At 50.5% G+C, this 19,625-nt stretch overlaps 1 protein-coding gene across 6 annotated transcripts in view; it reads right to left on the bottom strand.

Annotated features, from left to right (window-relative positions):
- SH3PXD2B (SH3 and PX domains 2B) overlaps positions 1-18,776 on the bottom strand; it is a 65,716-nt gene extending 46,940 nt beyond the window's left edge. For 5 of the 6 annotated variants that reach the window (XM_042880609.1, XM_042880611.1, XM_042880610.1 and 2 more), the window contains exons 1-2: positions 18,675-18,776; positions 7,585-7,665 (exon numbers count right to left, since the gene is read on the bottom strand). In XM_042880609.1, coding sequence (XP_042736543.1) covers positions 7,585-7,665; positions 18,675-18,746 — 153 coding nt within the window. In that variant the 5' untranslated portion in view covers positions 18,747-18,776. Of the gene's footprint in view, positions 1-6,485; positions 6,606-7,584; positions 7,666-18,674 lie in introns of those variants that run through there. The other variant, XM_042880613.1, reaches the window with a different exon arrangement.
- Positions 18,777-19,625: the final 849 nt, after the last annotated feature.

Below are 19,625 nucleotides of genomic sequence, written 5' to 3'. Positions count from 1 at the left end.
CAAGTGAACTTCTGCCTGCAGCAAAACACAGGGAGAGGTCTCACCTCCTCCATCCTCTTCCTCATTCCTGGCCCTCAGAGCCGTCCCAAGCCCACAGGGATGTGGGCAGCTTTGCAGGTGGGGAGGTTCTCCACCTTCAAGTGATGCTGCACTGCACACTGAGATCCATCAGCCTTAGAGAGCATCGCCTCTGTCCTACAACTGCTCTGTGAGGGGAGCACTTCACAAAGCATGTTATGACAAAATACCTTCAGTTTCCAGCAGGTTGGGTGCTGGCTGATGGCCAGCGATTAGCCAGCCCAGCTTGCAGAGAAAACAGGAGCACAAAGAATTGTTGTATGCATCAGAACACGCCTCACCTGGCTAATGTATGATGGCACCAACACTGGAAAAGCATTGAACATCTGAATGATAGCTATTTCTTGCCCAAACTTTAAGTTTCCTACCAAAAGTAGTATTAAAACAAGAAATCCACCAACCTTAATTACATTTACCAGACCTAATCTATAATGCCATGCTTTCAGGTAAAGACAGCCATAAATATCATTTGTAGTTCACTGCTCAGTGACTCACCACTGTTGCAAAGGCCTCAAAGACATTATCCCAGCATAGCAGAAGGAAGGCATGAACCAGAGGAAGGGCAGATCCTGCACACACATCCTCCCCCACCCAATGGAACAGCCAGGCTGGCACAGACCTGCTTTATTCTTTGCTGCTGTCCTCCAGAGCGCCACATACCTAGGAAATGTCTGTGCTTAGTCCCAGAGATGGGGACGAGAAGTCAGAGGTGAAGGGAAAAGGTGTGCAAAGGAACTAAAAGGAGAGGAGCATCATTTCTAAGATGGATCACAGCATGGAAAGGGAGAGCAGGCAGTTAAAATCCTCACTTATCCCCAGGCTCCATCAGGACCCTGCAAGGATCATTCCAGAGATCCACACCTTGGTTCACAGTGGGACTTCCAAACTGCTGTGTGCCCTTTACTGCATCACACACATTCAGCAATGCGTATGGCTCCCAGCCATCTCACTAAGAATTCAGCAGGCACAGACTCTTTGCACCAATCTCCTCTCTCCCCAAAAGTATCAGTAGTACTTATCAAACAATATGCTTCAGACCCAGAGCTGCTTTTGCATGATACCAATTGCAAGGTCTTCCCTCCAGAAAGCTGAAGGAGACAAGTTCAGCCCTTCAGGCTGGTAGAAAGAGAGGTGTAGCCCATCTCCTCATATTACAGGACAACCTTTAAACATCACCTTACTGAAAACAGCACCAAATAAAAACACATTGGATCACCATCCAGAGAACTTAGCTTGGCCTCTAGGTCATCCAAGAGAGCTTTAGCCACCCCACCTCTGGGCCTCCTCCCTGCACGGGTGGCAGCACACCCATGGAGTGATGCGTAGCTGAGTGCCATCCCTTCCCTGTCCTGTTTCCACAGGCAGGTGCCAAGAAAACTGAATGAAAGTGGACCACAGGGCCCCCTGGCAGCTCCAGGGGGTGAAGCTGAGAAGATGAACTCAGCACAGCTGGGAGCGATGAGATCAGGAGGTGAGAGGAACCCTGGAAGGAAAGGCTGCAACATCCCAGCATCAGGCATAGCTCTCAGCAGCTCAAAGCCCTGCTCAGCTGCCAGGTAAAGAATTTAGCAGCTAGTCAGATTGCCAGCAAGAGCCAATTATAACTCAACTGACCTGCCTTGGCGCTGACACGCACGGGGAATGTGCTGGCTACCCGCTACCAAATGCTGGAAAGCTATAAATGGGAGACGTTTGGAGAGAAAAGGATGAAGGGAGCCAACTTTTAACTAGGCTGAAGTGCACGGGGCTGTACGTGTTCTTTGTGGAGGGAAAGAGAGAGAATGAGTAAGATCTTTGATGTGCTGCTGGAAAAATCCAGGCTGCTGCTTCTACAAAGATAGCGATCATCTTTTCTTAATAGAAATTGTTTCTTCTTTTCGAGTCAGCTTACAACAGTTCACCTCTTCTGTACTCCTACACGTGGTGCATAAGCTCATGGCTCCTAGCAAAGTCTGGATGCAGAGGAACAAAGGAGAGAGCCTTGCTGGTGCTTTGCACAGGAACCTCACCATAGGAAGCTCTGGGCTTTTTCTCATCTTTGGTCACGCAAGTGCCTGTCTTTCACAAAGCAGCTGTCTGAGGGAGAGATCCTGCTGGTTTATTTTTGTGGCTGCGTGCAGTTGCTGCACACACAACAGCACAGAATTCCACTGAACTCTGCAAACCTTAGAAAAAAGAAATTCCCAAAGTGTTGAAATAAGATCCGTGTTATGAAATAGCTATCCAAAGAGTCCTGTTTACAATCCCTGGACACAAAAAGACATCCATCTTTCAGCAGCAGAGTGCCTGCACTGCCTTAGGGCCTTAGCATCAAAGAGACCAACAGAAACAGCACTGCCAGCACGGAGCAGGCATGAGGTACAAGCAGAGAGCAGGCTGTGCTACACCTGAGGAGCCTGGCGATGGTGGGGAAAAACTGTTCTGCATTCCCAGCCCTGGTTTTCCTACGTCTGGAGAAGGAAGATAACACACACTGCTCTGCTGTGGGATGCAGCCCCAGGAAGAGGAGAAGCAGAGGAAGGCTGCTGGGGGGTCTGTACCCCACACTGGTGCATCTCACAGTGCTGGAAGCAAGGCGCCAGGCTTATTTGAATTTACTCAATGGATTTTCTTTTATTCAGGCCAACAGGCTGACAAGAACAATTCACCTCTGTGCCAGCCAGCATCTTCTGAGCACATTTCCATGTAACATTTTATTTTAAAGCAGTCTAAATCACCACGATTCTGACTTTTCCCCCACTCTGTCTTTGCTGCACGTGCACAGCAGGTGAAAAACCCCACAGAACAACTAATCTGCCTTTCATGTAGAGATGACATGCACGCACCATTGCCTTTTGCCAATTTTCTCATAGAAGTAGGCACCACTTCAACAGCCTGTGTTTTTTTTTCCCCTCTCACACACAAAGCTGTTGGCACAAAGAATGCAGGACTCTCTCCAAGATGACATAGCTCCAGGTGGGTCAAGGCTGAAAGTTTCCAGCTAAGAACCTGAAGGATTTGTTAAACATATGGACGGACCAGAGGACTGGAAAACACGCTGGATGTGCATGCAGCGTGCGAGAGCCAGAGCCATATTTTTAAGTACACTTAACATTCTCTTTTTGTCTGCCTCTGAACCATGCAGCAAGCACATTTACTCCAGACTATGTCACGTCTCCTTCCCTTGGCTCACAATTAAACCTTTGTGCAGAGAAGCAACCACAAGGCATCACCCTCTCTTCCTTCAGCCTTCATTAGGGAATAGGGCTGGAGGAAAAGTTTCTGACTGCAAGGGGCAACAACCTGTGCCCAGGGAGGGTACCCTGTACAGTTTGATGTGTAAGGGCTTGCTGCAACATGCCAAAGGAGAAGCTGCTGCCTTGGTGGTGAGATAGCAGGCCGTGGTGTGAATAGCAAAGCCTGCTGGAAGGGAAGGTTTGGTACCCGCTTCCTAATGCGCTGGATCCACTCGCAAGTGCAGGAACATCCATTCTGTTGTCCAACATGCAAAAGGCAACAGGGCTGAAGGGACTCAGGGAGCACGAGCAGCTGCTGGTGAGAGCATGACTGGTGTTGAAAGGCTGAGTTTGGACATAAGGGCACATCATGAGTGTAGCAAGACAAGGTGGCTCTTGGTCACATGAGGACCTGAAATGACTACCACTGCAGCTGATGAGCTCATAATTACAAAATAGTGGAAAAAGTGTTTCTTTCTTTGGGTTTCCACAGAAAACACAAAATGCAAGACACCAAAGCTAACCAATACTGTCAGTCCAGACAATGGTTTCAAGAGGATCCTTTCCAAAGGTTTGCTAAACGCCTCCAGGGCAATGCATCCGATGTGACCCATTGGGGTCCCACGGTCACAGCCTGCTCCTTGCTCATGGGCAGTGCTGGGAGCACCTCTGTGGCACAACAGAACTTCACATTCAATCATTGTCTACCAGAGACAGCGCGTCAAGGATTCAATTACCAGTTTCCATGCCAGCCAAAGTTTCCAACGTACCTGCTAGGCTCAATTAGCGTCCAGAACACAACTGGCATTCTTGAAAGCAACAATCTCATTGCTTTATTTCTTAGGAACAGCATTCATCTGCTCCCAATAGCTCACATCTGGCATATCATGCATTTCAAAAGAGCCTTGATCCTGTCCAAAGGAAAGAACTCCTTCAGCCAAGAGACCCATGAGTAACTGAGGTTAGCATCCGAAGTTACAAATTTACTGCAATCACACAGTTACCTGAGGTTTGAAATTCCAGAATTATAAATTCACGTAGGGTTATCTGTTTTGATTTTGTTTTCATCCCTAAAACATTGTTGTTACATAAATTGCTGTGTGATGCATAACATTTATGGAGAAAACAAGGAGGAGACAGGGTAGGAACCCAGAGATCCACAGAGAGCAGAAAAATGCTGGAGCATTAACTTGGTTTCCTCCTGCAATTAATAGTAAATAGGAGGAGGGAGGTATTACTCAGTTTAAACATTCCCAATTTCACTGCCTGGCACTGCCCAAGGCCATGGCGTGACTCATTACACTAATTAGCCAGCAAGGTATTTATTGTTGAGATATTAACCTATTTATTTTATTACTGCATTTGCTTCTTTACTTTATTCTGCAACCTTACACACAGCTAATACTGAACTTCCATGGCTTTCCATCATCACAGAACTGGCCATCCTCACAAGAGCCACAAGGGACACGCTGTGCAGGGCTCAGCATCTGGGGACATTTCTGTTTGCTGCCCAAACACAACAGGGGCCTTTTACCCTCATCTCACAAAGCAGAAGGACACAGAACAGTGCCACTGGTTGCAGTGGGAGCAGGACAGCCAGCAAGGCTGTCAGTAGTAAGCATGCATGTGTTTTACTTGGCCCAGCTCCTAAAACAATTGTTTGGCCACAATGGAAGGTGACAAATGATTCAGCAGCAAGCCCACCAGGGAAATACCAGGAGAAAATCCCCAAGCACTCACGGAACGGTGCTGGGGCTGCTCTGAAACACCAGCATCCCATCCAGCCCCCTCGCAGGTCCCACTGTCCTCATTTTGACACCCAAGAACATCTCCTCCCCATCCCTGCTTGGATGACAAGAGGCTCACTATCTGCGACAGGGTGCACCAACATTCACCCAATGCAGCCAGAGCTGCTACTGGAGAAAACAACAACACAAACCTTTGCTCGGCTTCTGGTTGGAGCCTGGAAAGTGCAGCCAAGATCACTGGGAACACAGCTATTAAATTAAGAAATCTCTCTACCCAGATTTCTCAGTGCTGTGACTATGAGTAAGCCTGGACAGCCCCAAAGACAGATTTTTGATGCAGGGATCAGATGGGACTCTAGTTTCCAATTATTCCTCCAGTGCACCAAGATCATCAGGATTGGACACAGCAAAACTCTTCCCTTCTTTCTATGTTTTCAGAGGCAACCAAACCCTTTTAGCCAATTACTTCTTTTGCGTTGCTGTTTTTCCTTTTTTAATCTAATAACCAGCAGCATGAATAATTTCCAGCATGGAAAATTTCTGCCCAAAGAGCTAAAATTGGCATAGAATCATAAAACAGTCATTCAATAAAGGCCTCCAGCAACTACAGCAGTCACTGCTACCAAGCCTACCTAGAGCAATTTTTTTTCCACTGCGCTAAGAGGATCTGTTTCACTTCTCTCCTTTCAATCCAATTTCCACTGTACTGCACCACAAGTTTCAAGTAAGCACACCAGGAAGCATGTGTGATAACAGGGAAGGAAGGGAAAAACCACAATTTCATTCATTCTTCCAACAAAGCCAGAAAGGAGTGGTTACTCTTTTTTTTTTTTCAAGAAAATGCTGAGGCAGCAGGGAAGGGGAAGGTTTGGCTTGAACTTTCCCAAATGTACCACACTATATATAAAGCATTTCTTCCTCTAGAGCTGCCTCAGGGCACACCGTGCAACACCTGGGTAAGAGCACAGCTAGAGGCAGGCACTGCCTTGGCAGACACAAACCCCAACATTCTGTCCCTCTTGCAACAGAGGACATCCTGAGTTTGGCTACCACTTTAGGGCACCAGCAAAGAAGATGAGATCCTGAAGACAAGGAAGAGCTGAGTTCCATTTCCTTCCAGCCCTGGCCACTGCCCAACAGCTGTTCTCTGTTTATTTATTTTCACATTTCCTTGGTTACTCCAGCAGCTGCTCACAGCTTAACCCTTCCCTGCACCAGTGGTAACCCACAGCACTGCCCACCTTGCCTTGGTGTGACATAACTTGTGAACCAACAGCACGGGCACAGAAGGGTGACTGGGGCTCTCACTATGGACATCCCTATGACCATGCTCACGGCTCTGTAAGAGCTTTGCTGCACAGGAGCAGGGCACTGTGCATGGGTGCAGTCATCTCACAGAAACCCACCCGCACTCCCAAGCCTAAAAAAGGCTTTCCAAGCTGACCTGAAGCCATCTGACCAGCAGAACCTACTAAAGCCATTCACATTCCTCGGGGCTTGCTTTGCGAGGCAGGCCCAGATGTGCTGTTATTTTAGCAGCCTGTTTGTGTCAGGATGCATTCAAACCCCATCAGTCTAAAGAGAGGTATCCACTTTCCCAGGCTAGCACAGCAACCACTGAAATAAAGCATAGAGATGTATGCAGCTTCACACACGCAGGAAGCTGAAGGGTGCCCAGCTTCCCTCCCAGTCCCACACGAGAGGGATGTGCCAGTGAGCTCTCTGGCAGGTCCATAGATCACTTTGTGCATTTTCCTTTTGCATCTGTACAGAGCCTGTTCCAGCAGCTCAGTTTATGTTTTGGCTCATAAAGCTCAGACAGACTCCTTGGCTCATCTCCACAGTACAAGGAGGAGGTGGAGAACACCCATTGCTTGCTCACCCAGAGCACTGGCTCAGACTTTTTGCAATCCAGTGTCCCAGATTGCCTTTCCAGCCTCCATTCCTTCCCCACCTTCCTCCCAGCTCCCCACTCAACTCCACACCAGGAGGTAATTTCTAAAGTAGCTGCCACCTGCTGCACTCTGGGCTGGCAGTGAATCCACTGAGTGCTGGTTAAAGGGAGCTTCCCATCATCTGCTCCCTAAAATGCTGGGAACCAGTGATTCTCAGCAGCAGCTCCATTTTGGTGTGCTAGCACTTGGGAAAGGCACAGAATTAGCTCCACAGGAATGGATGAGCTGTAACACCACCTCCCCAAACAAACAAACAGAAACCCCACCACCACTTGCATTGATTTCAGCTGGAGAAACTCAAGCACCCTATGACCCCTTACGCACTTTCAGCTCAGGGAGTGAGAGATTAACACACAAAATCCCCACACTGCACTGCAAATGGCACTGAGTGCAGGTTTTGAGGTTGCTTTGTTCTTGCTTTCCCAAGGATGTCCAAAGCTGTGCTTAAATTCCCTCAAATCTAAACATTTTCCGGTAGATTACAAAAGGAATGCTTACCTCTAGCACAAAGCAAACCACGCTCCACCATTTACCAGGTCTTTCAACCCTCTGAAGTCAAAAAAACACAAGAACTGGAGAAACGCTTACCTGTAGGTCGAAGAACTTGCTGTACCGTCGGTAGATGACTTCTGTGGACCCATTGGACCACGTGACTTTGATAATGTACACCTGTAAGGAACAAAGGAAGAAATCAGATACAAGTGACAGAATAACCCACGACGCTCCAATGGCTGCAAAATGGCTGAGCATCAACCAGGGAGTGCATGGGAGCACTTAAAGTAGTTACAGCAACACTAGGAAATAAACAAGCTTAAATTACTAAACTCCACTGCTGCGGCTTAGCTGACTGCAAGATGATTATTCCAAGCTGGAAATTAAGACAGCTCCCTACCCCCAGCTACAGGTACATAACAAATTCTGCACCCCAGAAAGAGACTTGTGAGGAGAACTTGAGCCTACACAGTTCAAAACTCCATCTGGTTTTCCATAAACAGCTTTGCTGTCACCTTGAGGTTCTGTTTTCTGAAGCCTGCTGGGGTGCAAATTACCCTCCTGTTACACAAAATGCTATACAACTAATCCTCACAATCCTCAGTTATTCACAGACCATGCAATCAGGCTTTCACTGGTGAACAATGAGAGGGGAGAAAAAGAAGAAAACACCCCAGTTGTACTATTCTTCCATGAAAGATAACAAGTAAATAACAGAATTGGGCAATTATTTAACGTCCTTGCCTGTTATTGGCAGAAACCAGAGATGACCCTTGGTGAGATGCCAACATAACTCTCAAGTGTTGCAAACCTAAGCCTTCACTAATTGATAACAGATTGAGTAAGCAGAACAAGGGCACGTTCATTTCTTCTTTCTACTCTCATGTCTCACGTAGTTCCAAAGAAATTCCAAAGAAATATCAACTCAGTGACACAGGAATAAACCATTTAGAAGCCCAGGCGAAGGGACCAGGCAGGAACTTCAGACTAATACAACCAAGAGTGAAGGCTCATAGAAGGGTGATGTTTCGGTGCTTAAAACACAATCTCTTAAGAGTTTTAAAACACTTCCCACAGAGATGCGTGTTTTTCTCAATGCTGGAATGTGACCAACATCCCAGTCCAATAGCCAACCTCAAATACCAGAAGGCCTGCATAGACACCACAACACTGAACACTTAGAGCTAATCAAACCTACTTGAATGCCAAACTAAAACTCCACTAGAAATCTCTTCTCACATCTCTTCTCTTCTGATGCAGCACAAGCTACCCAGGTGAGGGGACTCCCAAGGAACCACAAACTTCCTGGTGGAATCAATTCCAAACTAAGACAGAGAAGGAAGCAGTGATATGAAGCAAGTGCTTACTATGAAATTAATAACTTCATAACATTCATGACTTCATACCATCAGCAAACCGAGCGTTAATTTCATGCTAAGCATCATCCAAGCTGCCTTTACCCTTTACTCCAGGACTTGCCAGCAGGCCAGCATGAGCTCATTTTGGTTGGAAGCTCAGCTGATATCCCAGGTTCCTTACCAGTCTGCAGCACTCCACAGGGTTATATCACCACTGGCTGCCTGCCTGGAGAACGCCTTCCACTGGGGCAGAGGGAAGAGCCAACTTTTCTTCATTGTTTATTCCTATCCTGCCTTTATTTGGAGTCAACAGTTTATTAGACTGGGATTTTAATCAGGATGTGGATTTGCTCAAGCTAAAATGAATTCAATGCTCAGAAGAGTAATAAAGCCCTGAGATTTGTGGGCACACTGAGCTTTATTACACCCTTGTAATGGAGAGAAGGGGCACTTCTCCCAGCTGATGAGCTCGTTCCTATTTTGCTGGAATGCAGATCTCCCTGGAGTCTGGATAATGGTTTCTTGCTCATCCCATTTAAACAGCTGAGAGGTCCCTAGGGATATCTCCTCATCCATGGAGAAGAGATGAAGAAACCCGCAGAAAAGAGAACTCCTCAACATCCATAAAAGCACTGCCTTTGCAAAGCTGACTTCCTCTTTCCTTCCAACTATCCCTTGTCCTTAACCCCAACAGCCCCCTCCCACCTGCTGGCTAAAGATGCCACAGATCTTTGACAATTCTCATCTGTGATGCTCTGAGGGCAATACAAAAAAAAAAAAAAAAAAAAACAGAAGAAAACACCAGACAAAGCTCGGGTGTTCCTTAATTAGCAAGAAAATTGCAAATTTCAAAAGGGATGAATGGTGCAGTTGGCCACTCCACCAAGCCTTTTACAAGGATGAGCGGTTTAGAGCTCCCACAGACACCCATGTATCCCTTCCTCAGGTGCTTCCTTCAGTGATACAGACCAAGTGGAAAGCATGGTGCTCAGGCTGCTCTTCCCCTCCTGGCCTAGCACTACACCTTGTCCTCTGTGCCAGGCACAACGCCTGCCCGGGCAGCAGCAGCCCCAAACTCCATTTTGTCCTTGCAATCACAGGTGTGGTACTGAGCAGCTCGCTCCCTAAAAGCTGCCCCAAGGACAGGCTTTTTCCAGGCCCAGCTGTGCAGCTGAGGGCACATGGAAACTGTTATTTCATGGCTTTTCTGCAGCTCTGCTCCGCTGGCAGGGAGGCCCTGCTCCACGGAGGGGTGGGAGAGCCCAGCAGATGGTGGGCAGCCAGGCCTAGGAGGGGGCCACAACCCCAGCGCTTGGGTTGGGCTGTGGCCAAAACCAACAGGCAATGCTATCTAAATATTTACAGGCCTGCCCGGGCCAGCGGTGGTTTCTGCATGGTGGAGGGGATCTAGCTGACTCTGTGAAACCTGGGAACCAACAGCTGCCCTCTGACAGGAAAGGAAACCTCACTCTGCTCCACCCTGAGAGCCCCCATCCCTTGCCACGCTCCAACTCACAGACATCTTATGGAATCAGGCTGGATGGCTGAGGGCATGGGGCTGCACTTTGGGACAGGCAGAAATCACTGGGACTGAAACCTCCCACTGAACTGCAGCCACAGGTCATGCGAGCGGCGCTGGAATTCCTGCCCCTGCTTCAGAAATTGCTGAAATGCAATTGACAGCATTTGTCCGACTGCAGCATGGCACAGAGGAAGGGTGTGGAGTTTTCAGGGTCACTCACACACCATATTCTGCAAAACCTAAGCATGAGGCCACCCCCACAAACCTGAACTTTAGGCTTCAACAGGAGCACTTGGATGGGCAACTCCATCACAGCCACATCCACCACAAAAGTAAGGAAATGAGCCTGCTATACCTCCACAGGGCCTCCCATGGGTGGAAGGGAGAGCAGGGACAGCCTCAGAGATGCAGGTGGGTCTTGTTTAGCACCGGAAGAGAGAAGCACTTCATATTAACACAAAGCACGCCATCTGCTCCCATCCCTTGGAGGGATGGCGTGGAACAAAACCTTCAGAGAATGGAAACCAACAGATGTAGAAAGCTGAACTCCGACAGACACCATGGTGCTTTGGCTCTCCAGACTTCCTGCAGAGCACTACGTTACAAGTAATTGGCCGTATGTCAACTATTTAAAAATTACCGATCAAGGAGTTTACCATCAGGAACCCAATCTTCTCAGATTCTTCTTGGTTGTGTTTGAAATTGAGCACCTTAAATGGGAATTATAAAGGTGGAAAAATGATACTTCAGCTCTCCCAGACTGTCCTGCTTGGTCCCCACCGCCTCTCCCCCCGCTCCAGTGTTCCTTGAGATACAACTCAGAGGGAGACCGAGCCAGTGGAAAGTGGGACTGAAATCCCTCATACGGGAACTGTCAGAAGTGGCAGGTTGCTAAAAGCAATGCAAATGGCACCTGGCCAACCGTAACAGAGCTGTCAACAAAAGCCGCCCGTCAGCCATCATGGCAGCAAGGGCTCTGGCAACTGCAGGGGAAACGTGCTGGCAGCTGGGGAATGCTTCCCTGGCTCTGTGAGGGAGATCCATCCTTCCTATGGAGCAGACTGTGGTGGGATGTCCCTCCTGGGAAGGGCAGCCAGCAGGGCCAGCATGACAGGGCTCTCCCTAACTCATAAAGAGCCTCAGTGCTGCAGATAGCAGTGGTTTCTGGTGAGTTTCATAGCAAGAAGTGCCTGAGCACTCTGAAGCCTTCTCAGGCCCTCAGTTTCACACCTTTCCAAGAGGCAAATTATCCCAAGCAGGGCTACTGAGAGCGGGTGGCTTGAGAGGCTGACTTGAAGCAACGGGATTAAGAACAGATACAAAAAACAAATACACAAAAATAGTTCCCTGTTCTTGAAACACAAGGCTGTGTGACCTCCTAGAATAATCATTTCTGAACTCCCTATGTAAACACACTAAGGACACGCACAGAGCACAACCAGGAATCAGCCTGGACTGCTTAAGTTCGTGGAAAAGCCTGAGAGCAGCTGCAGGAAAGCCCAGGGCTGCAGCCTACCTCCTCCCACAGCTTCCCCAAGGAGACCTAAAGAATGTCCTGGCTGTGGGGGCACATGGAAAGGCCCAAAAAAAACGGCTTTGAGGGGCAGCATCATGCCAGCTCCACTACATGCTCCATGGCTCCCTGATGTCCATGCCAGCCAGAGGCACGTGAACAGCAGCAAGCTGGAAAGACACTTCCACGGGCTCTGGGACACCCAGCTCTGTGCACCCATCACTAGTGGGCATCAGCATCTGTCCACAGAGCTCCAAGGGCACAGCCAGACATAACAGCCTCCAGCAGACAGAGCTGTCTGCAGAGCCCTTTTAAATGGGTTTGAGCCTGTGTGGTCTTGGGCCCAGAGAGACTACATACAATAAACCTCTCTGTGGAAGACTCCACAGATTTCAAGCGTCTTTCGCCAGCAGAGGGGAAAAAGGATCAGTCTCTTTATTCCACCCGCCCTCTCCCACACCCCAAGACGTAGGGAAACAATGGGGAGCCAAGAGCCCGGCTGCAAGGAGAAATTCAAAGGGGCTGTGAAACCAAAGCATTGGAGGGAATGAACCATAACAAAGAGTTTAATAGAGAAAAGGGAGTGGGAAATTGTAAAAGGAAAAGAGGAAAAAAAAAAAAAAAAAAAAAAAAAAAAAAGGGGGAGGGAGGTGGCTGGAAACAAAGAAAGTTGTTGGCGAGGAGCTGCTGTGCTTGGCCCTTCTCCATCAGCCTTCCCCACAGCAGGAGTGCAGGGCTGCCGAGGGGAGCAAGGGCTGCTGTGCCCCGGATACCAGAGATGGGAGCAGGAGGAGCCCCAGCCACAGCTCCATTCTTGGAGACCACGTCAGCCCTGCTCTGCAGACAGGGGCAGCTGGGAGAAGGGCCCTGCTGGCTTAGATGGCACTGGGAGCAGCACAGAGAAGCAATAGCTGTGGGACATCCCAGATGCCACCATGGTTTCTCTATTTTGCCAAGGAGAAAGGAAGCAGCAGAAAAGCAGAGCACATGGAAGAAGTGTGTAATGTCACAGACAGCATGAGGACAGGAATATCCCCACCATCACAGCAAATATTCAAAGCCCACACACCCAGGTTCTGCCATATTATAGACCAACCACATCCCCTAGCTCTGAGTCACCCCTTCCACTCTACCCTTCTCAACAACAACACCAGCTTGTCCTGCCCTGCTGTTGCACAGATCACCTGGGCACAATGCTGTGCACAACTGCATGGCCATGCAGGACACAGGGACCCCAATGACAATGCACCAACCCCTGCTCAGTTATGGCACTGGCTCCCATCACAAAGCGTGCACGTCAGCTTGTTTGCTTTGAGTCACACTGAAGGTCAAACATATGGATGCACTTGTATCCTATTTCCCACTGCTACGTGAAAAAGCCAGAAAACAGATATGTCCTCCAAAGCAAAGCTGTGAGGGATCAAGTCACAGACCTCCAAGCAGGACTGTGATGGCCCTAAGGCTGGGGCTCACTGCAGGGACTGCACATCAGCTTTCCACCATCTGCACTGGCCTTGGCAGACACTCGCCAGGCAGGATTTGGCCCTTCCTCTGAACTGTGACATTCAAGGCTTTCTCCAGCCTTAAGTAACATGAATTGGAGGAAAAATAAAGGACTTTGCATTTGACTGTTTGGTTTCATCTGCAAAGGCTGAGCTCCCCGAAGCCTCAACTCTCTCGAGAAGTGAGGGTGGAGGGAGACTGATCAGCTCTTCAAAACTGTGCAACAGAGCAACAGCAGGTGCAAGGATGGGTCCAAATCTCTCCCCATCCACAGCTCCAAACATGCTGCCCTTGGCCTGCCACAAGCAGGAGAGCATAATCCAGCTGACAGAGAACAGGAGGAGATACAGCAGCAAAACAACACCAAAGATGCAGAGCCCTCAAACTCTTGGGGCCACAGCCAGATGCTCAGAGACTCTTCAAAGAGACTCCAGCATTCTGGGTTCAGCCTTGCTTCATTACAGCCTATTTTCATGTTTCCAGCTTAGCTAATAGCCACTGCGTGGATTTCACTCCATTTGTTTTACCCTCCCGCCTCTCCAGTTCCCCACAGGACATTCCAGCCATGCCAGCAGTACGGTTGCCCTCCGCAGAGAGCATCACACTGGGGAGAGTCATCCCCCAATCTCTTTATAATCCAAGCAACCAGTATGATTCACAAGAGAGAAAAATACAGCAGCCACACACAGTGCAGTGGGGCCAGGTCCCCTCGGAGCTCTGTTCCAATGACCAACTCAGCACTGAGTGGCTGTGACACAAGCCCACGGGATGCAAGTTTTCCAGAAGACATCTTCTGCTCTATACGTATAAAGCACAGAGGAACAACTGACTGTAGATCACCAGCTCTCTTCCTCTCGCAAGCTGAGCATTCTTCTCCAAAACTCAATAAACAATTCCAGACAAGCAACGGGGTTGGCTGTGCAATAAATTAAACCGCAGCCTCCTAACTGCAGGGCACAGGAGCAGAGAAGATACCCACTATCACTTTTCAATTTCCCAATTAAAATTGTAACACTGATTTTTTTAATGTGGTTTTAGTCAAACTTGCTTTTAAGATGCCTATCAACTCTACAATCTAGACACCAAATTCCAACACCATTAATTACTTTGATAAGGCACCTGCAGATCCCGATGAGGTGGTTAAACACACGTGGTACCACCTTGTTTCAAGTTTGCCATCTCATTAACTGAGCTTGCAACATCAACGTTTGCTGCACACTTGGTTGAAATTTCCCTTTTTCAAAGCGGTTTACGTGTGCACTGAGGTTGGGAAAGGAAGACCTGCAAAAGCATAGCCCAATAAAGCCAGCAAAAACATGCAGCCTGCTGCTCTTTCTTTCCCAACCAATGTGTATGCAATTTTGTTTTGTGCTGGGGAGCAGACACTTAGAATCAAATGAGTTAAGGAGGTATTCTTGGTGAACAGCACTGGAAACAGAATGCAATTCAATTGCATGGTTATTAACACATGGCACAAAACATGCAAAATGTGGCTGTATAAGAAGAAAGCTCCTGAAGCTTCCAAGAAAACAGACCAAGGTCTAGATTCAGTAAGCAGAAGCCACACTTTGGGGACTTCTACTAGAGAATAACAAACACAAAGCTATAAAAAGATCCCACATGGAGTCCTTTAAAGGAAAATTTAGTCTGGTTTTGTTTTGGGTCTTTTCTGTATAAACATTCATTTATCAGAATTTGAGACTTGGCCAGCCAATAGAAGTGACAGTCAGTGGACCCCGTCACCCAGAATGAATGTTTTTAAACTTTGCTTTTAGAGTTTGCCTTCTCAAACGAACGCACTGCAGTACTGACATAGAGCTCTCGCTGCCAGTGTTCCTGAGCACCAGAGCACCGAGACATGAGCTGTAATCACTGCAACTGTGACTGCAGGGAAATGTCACCGCATCCGCCCGCTGCCTGACAGAAGGGGGCCCCTTTGCTCTAAGCAATCTGATCAAGCTGTGGATGGTCCTGCAAGTTGCAGGGGAGCTGGACTAGATGACCCTTAAAGGTCCTTTCCAACCCTAAGGATTCTGTTATTCTTTCACTCCAATAATGGGCTCTGATGGTTTGCTCCGTTCTTCTCTTGACAGAGTTCAGCCTACGATGCACACCTGCTTAGGAGCATTTCTCCAGCTGCCCCCTTCTTCCACTTACAGTCCAATTTAAAAAAGCTTAAAGGTGCAAATGGCACAACTGCAATTTAAACACCAGGGTTAGCAGGTCAGGAGGATGAGAAGCCATTTTGCAGCTGGCAGAGCAAACTGGAGGCTCCTACCACTTGGAAGCCTCCTTTCCCTCCCAGTTCTTCTACTTGCACGATCTGAGCTGGTTTGACAAGAACAGGAGGCAGACGTGTCAGCCTCACACCATGCCAATACCACAGAAGTAACATCCTTCCAGGAGCATAAGACTGGCTGCAGGGGTGAGAGCAGCAAGACAGCAGCACACCAGGCTGACACTCTCACACTAGGATTGGGAAGCACACAAAGACACTTTTGAGCACTGTGGAGAAGGCACTGGGCTGTGTTGGGCTCTGCCATTAACCCCGGTGGGCGTCCCCATTGCTGCCAAGCACCTTGCTGGGTGCTCACCCAACCAAGCCTCCGCTGCAAGGAAAGGCCCAGCACCAGGGAGTGATGCTCCTCACAGCTCTGTCTCCATCTGAGCCCCATCTCCAGCCCCTCCCAGCCAGAAAAGCAGCCTCAGCCAGCTGGGAACAGGCCACAAAGGGTTAGGAAGGATGAAGATACGGAGGCTCTGTGCAGCCTCTGTCCCTGGAAACTGTTACACGGGGACATCTCTAGTGGGGCTGCAAAACTCGGAGGCGTTTGAGGGTGAAAGGCTGAGATGGGGCTGGAAGCAGAGCTGTGCTTATGGAAGAGCAGCACTGGGAAAATCTGAGAAACTCTGCTGCCCGGTGCCAAAATGGCATGTGATCACTTTTTGAGAAGACGCAAATATTCCTAAACCAGCCCCTGCCCCAGCCTGGGGAAACGTGTCCTGCTTCGAATCAGAGCTGTGAAAGCACAAGTTTTTGTCTTGGTTACACAACACTTCTTGTCCCAATTACCAAAGTGATGGGCAAAGCCTGAGCACAGCCAGCCTCTTGCCCCTGGCCCACGGCAGGGATCAACGAGAACTTTGAAACAGCGGTTTGATCTCACTTCTCTGGGAAACTGGAACTCCACAGCTCTCTGCTGCAGCCTCACACAGCCGACACAACAGCACCTTTGTGTGGCAAAGAAAAGCCTGTTGGATGAAGAGCAGAGGCCAGACCGGAGTGTTCCAGGTCAGCTGCAGGTCAGGCAGAGCGGGGGCAATGGAGAGCAGTGGAAGGCTCTTGAAGCCACTGCCTCCAGGGACAGCGCAAAGAATTCGTGCCCAGAAAACAGATTCAAGAGAGCAAAGTCTTAGCACATACACTTGGTGGCCGACTTGGGCTTGCAGATTGTGCAGATTGCCAGCAGATACAGCCTAAAGAGATGACTCAGCCATGATTTGCTGCCCCTCCTCTCTGACTCTTTGCAGGAGGAGGGGAAAGAAAAAAAAGAAAAAAAGAAGGATTTGATTCCATACAATTAACTGGCTTCGTGAGTCTGCCTCATTCTGATCAATCCCCTCCAGCAAAGCGAGTGCTCCATTCACTCTAGCACTGCTTTGGCAGGAAACTACCTGCCCCTCCCTGCCCTCCCCAGGCTCAGCTCGTGCTGGCTCACGCGGCTGCACTTGGGTCCAAGATGAGTACAGGGGAAGGCTGGAGGCAGAGGACTGAGCTGCCAGCAGAGCAGGCAGCAGCTGGCCGAGCACCCTGGCTGCGCAGCTGACTGCCACAAGCTCCATGTAAATGCTTTGCTGTTGCCTTCTCATCCCCAGGATCCAGACCTAGAAGCTGTCGCCCAGCCAGCAACATGTCTCTCTTTCCTAAAGTGCTGCCGTCCCATTTTCCAGCCTGATGGGATTACCCACACTGTGCCCAGCTGCCCTGCCCAAAGCACACTGCACCCAGAGCTCAGGCTGCACGTCCCAGCAACGGAACGTGGGTGTGAGGGACAGCAGGAGCCCAAGGGCTGCATGGAGCCCCAGCGAAGTATGGGAAGGCCCAGAAGGGAGAGGGGAGAAGCACCCCTAGGTGACCCCAACACACCCATTACGGGACCTGAGGGCGATGCAACAGCTCTGCCAACACAAACACAACTGCATGCAGCTCATCAAACTGCCTCACATACACGGTGCTCCGGATCTGATGCACTGCCCAGCCAGCATGAGTAACTAACTCTGGGATAGATGCGGAAGGAAGGGGGCACGGCTGGAGCTGGGGCTGACAGAGCGACAGCCAGAGCAGGACAGGAGAAAGGGGTGGCAAAGGGCTGGCAGGCAGCAGCCACACTGCAGAGCCGAGGCGTTCCCCTGGATGCAAGGGGAGTGCTATCAGCTCTCTTTACCCTGTCCTTAATGCTCTCCCCTGACTATTGCTCACTGCTACACACCATTCAAGGGAACCCCAAGAAAGCCCATGGCTGCGGCTGCCCAGCTCCCCTGACATAAGCAGAGGAACGCCGTGTTCCATAACCCAGCAGCGCTGCGAGCACTGTGTGTCACTGGGTCACCCTGCTCCGAAACGAGCAGGGAGAACATTTCAGTCTATGCTTTACAGCTATTGCCAAGATTCCCCCACAAAGTCTCTGTGGATGCCTGGAAGCACACCAAAGTGTAAACAATAATAGTAAATTTAAACAGAAGAAAGAAAAAAAAAAAAAAAAAAAAAAAAAAAAAAAAAAAAAAAAAAAAAAAAAAAAAAAAAACCAAGAAAAAACCTGAACCCTTGGAGAAAGAGGCAAACTCACAGCCGTTCAGAAGATGCCTTGGAGCGTGCAGGAACGCGCTCCCCGCACAGAAGGGGTACAGCGCACAGCTGGGCAGAGGACAGCAGCACCGCCCCGGGCACGGAGGGCAGCAGCCGGGTTCCCCTCACACCGGGGCAGCCAACAGGTCCCACACCCTCCACGCGGCGGATGGATGCGCTTTTCGGCGCTGCCTCGGAGCCGACTGCGGGGAGCGGACGCTCCCAACAAACCCACCCCCGTTACCCCGCCCGCAGATCCCGCAGATCGTTCCGCGTCCCGCATAGCGGCGCCCCGGGAGGAGCGGCACAGAGCTGGCAGCGCTGTTACGCCCGCCCAGAGCTCCGGGGGGACCGGCAGCGCCCGGCCTTTGTTTGCCCAGGGCCGGGCCGGGCGCGGCGGAGCTCTCAGAGCCGCGCAGAGCCGCGCGGAGCCGAGCCACTCACATAGTGCTTGTTGGGGATGCGCCGCTTCTGCACGTCCAGTACCTTCACCTCCGCGATGCTCCGCCTGGGCATGCCTCTGCCCTCGCGGCCCGGCGGCCCGGCGGGGAGCGGCGGCGCTGGGGGAGGCTCTGGCGCACGCAGCCCGGACCGGAGCCTGCAGCGCCGCGCCGAGCCCGGCCGAGCCGCCCGCCCGCTGCCGGGGGAGGGAGGCGGCCCCGCACCGCGCCGGCCTATCCCAGCCAGAGGGGCGGCCCCGCCGCCATCCGCTTAAAGGGGCGAGCGGCGCCAGCCGGCCCGCGCGCGTGCGGCCCGACATCGAGGGGTGTCGTGAGCGGTGAATGCGCGGCGCGTCAAGCCGCCGGGCGGCTCCGTGCAACCAGCCCGGGAAAACAAAAGTTGCGTCGGCCCGCGAGCGGTGCTTTTCCAAACGGCGCGTGCGGAAAAAGCTCTGCGGGGCAGTACGAGCCCTCCGCGCCGTCCTCCTTCTTCGCCCTTTCTGCTCTACAGCTCCCCGAAGCGATGCGGGTGTGAGAGCCGGCCCGGCTTCCTGGTGGCACAGCCCCGGCTGCTCGTCCTGCCCGGGGGGTGGTTGTGCCGTGGAGGAGGGTCCCGGCTGATGTGTATTTTCTGGCTTAGGGAACCTGGGGGCGGGCTCCTTGGCCGCGCTCGTGTGCCACAACAACTGCTCCCGAGCTGCGCTGGCTTGGGCACTGACAGCAGCATCCCTACAGCATTTCGTAAATAAGTAGAAAACAGAGGTTTTGTTGAGCGTTAGTATGGTCAGATCTCCAGAACTGTCCTGGAAACTCCACACCCTTCAGGGCTGGGGGCTGAGGCACCACAGCCCTACCCCAGCAGCCCACTCCATCAGGGGAGAAGACAAGACAGCAACCCAGCGCTGCTCCGCAGCTGCTCCACCCATCACCCGCTTCTTCCCAGCAGCGACTCAAC

The sequence above is a fragment of the Lagopus leucura genome, unplaced genomic scaffold (assembly GCF_019238085.1).
Source record: "Lagopus leucura isolate 7727_CA_CO unplaced genomic scaffold, USGS_WTPT01 Super-Scaffold_100027, whole genome shotgun sequence".
In the NCBI taxonomy this organism is placed as follows: domain Eukaryota; kingdom Metazoa; phylum Chordata; class Aves; order Galliformes; family Phasianidae; genus Lagopus; species Lagopus leucura.
This window is presented reverse-complemented; position numbering and strand designations above follow the sequence as displayed.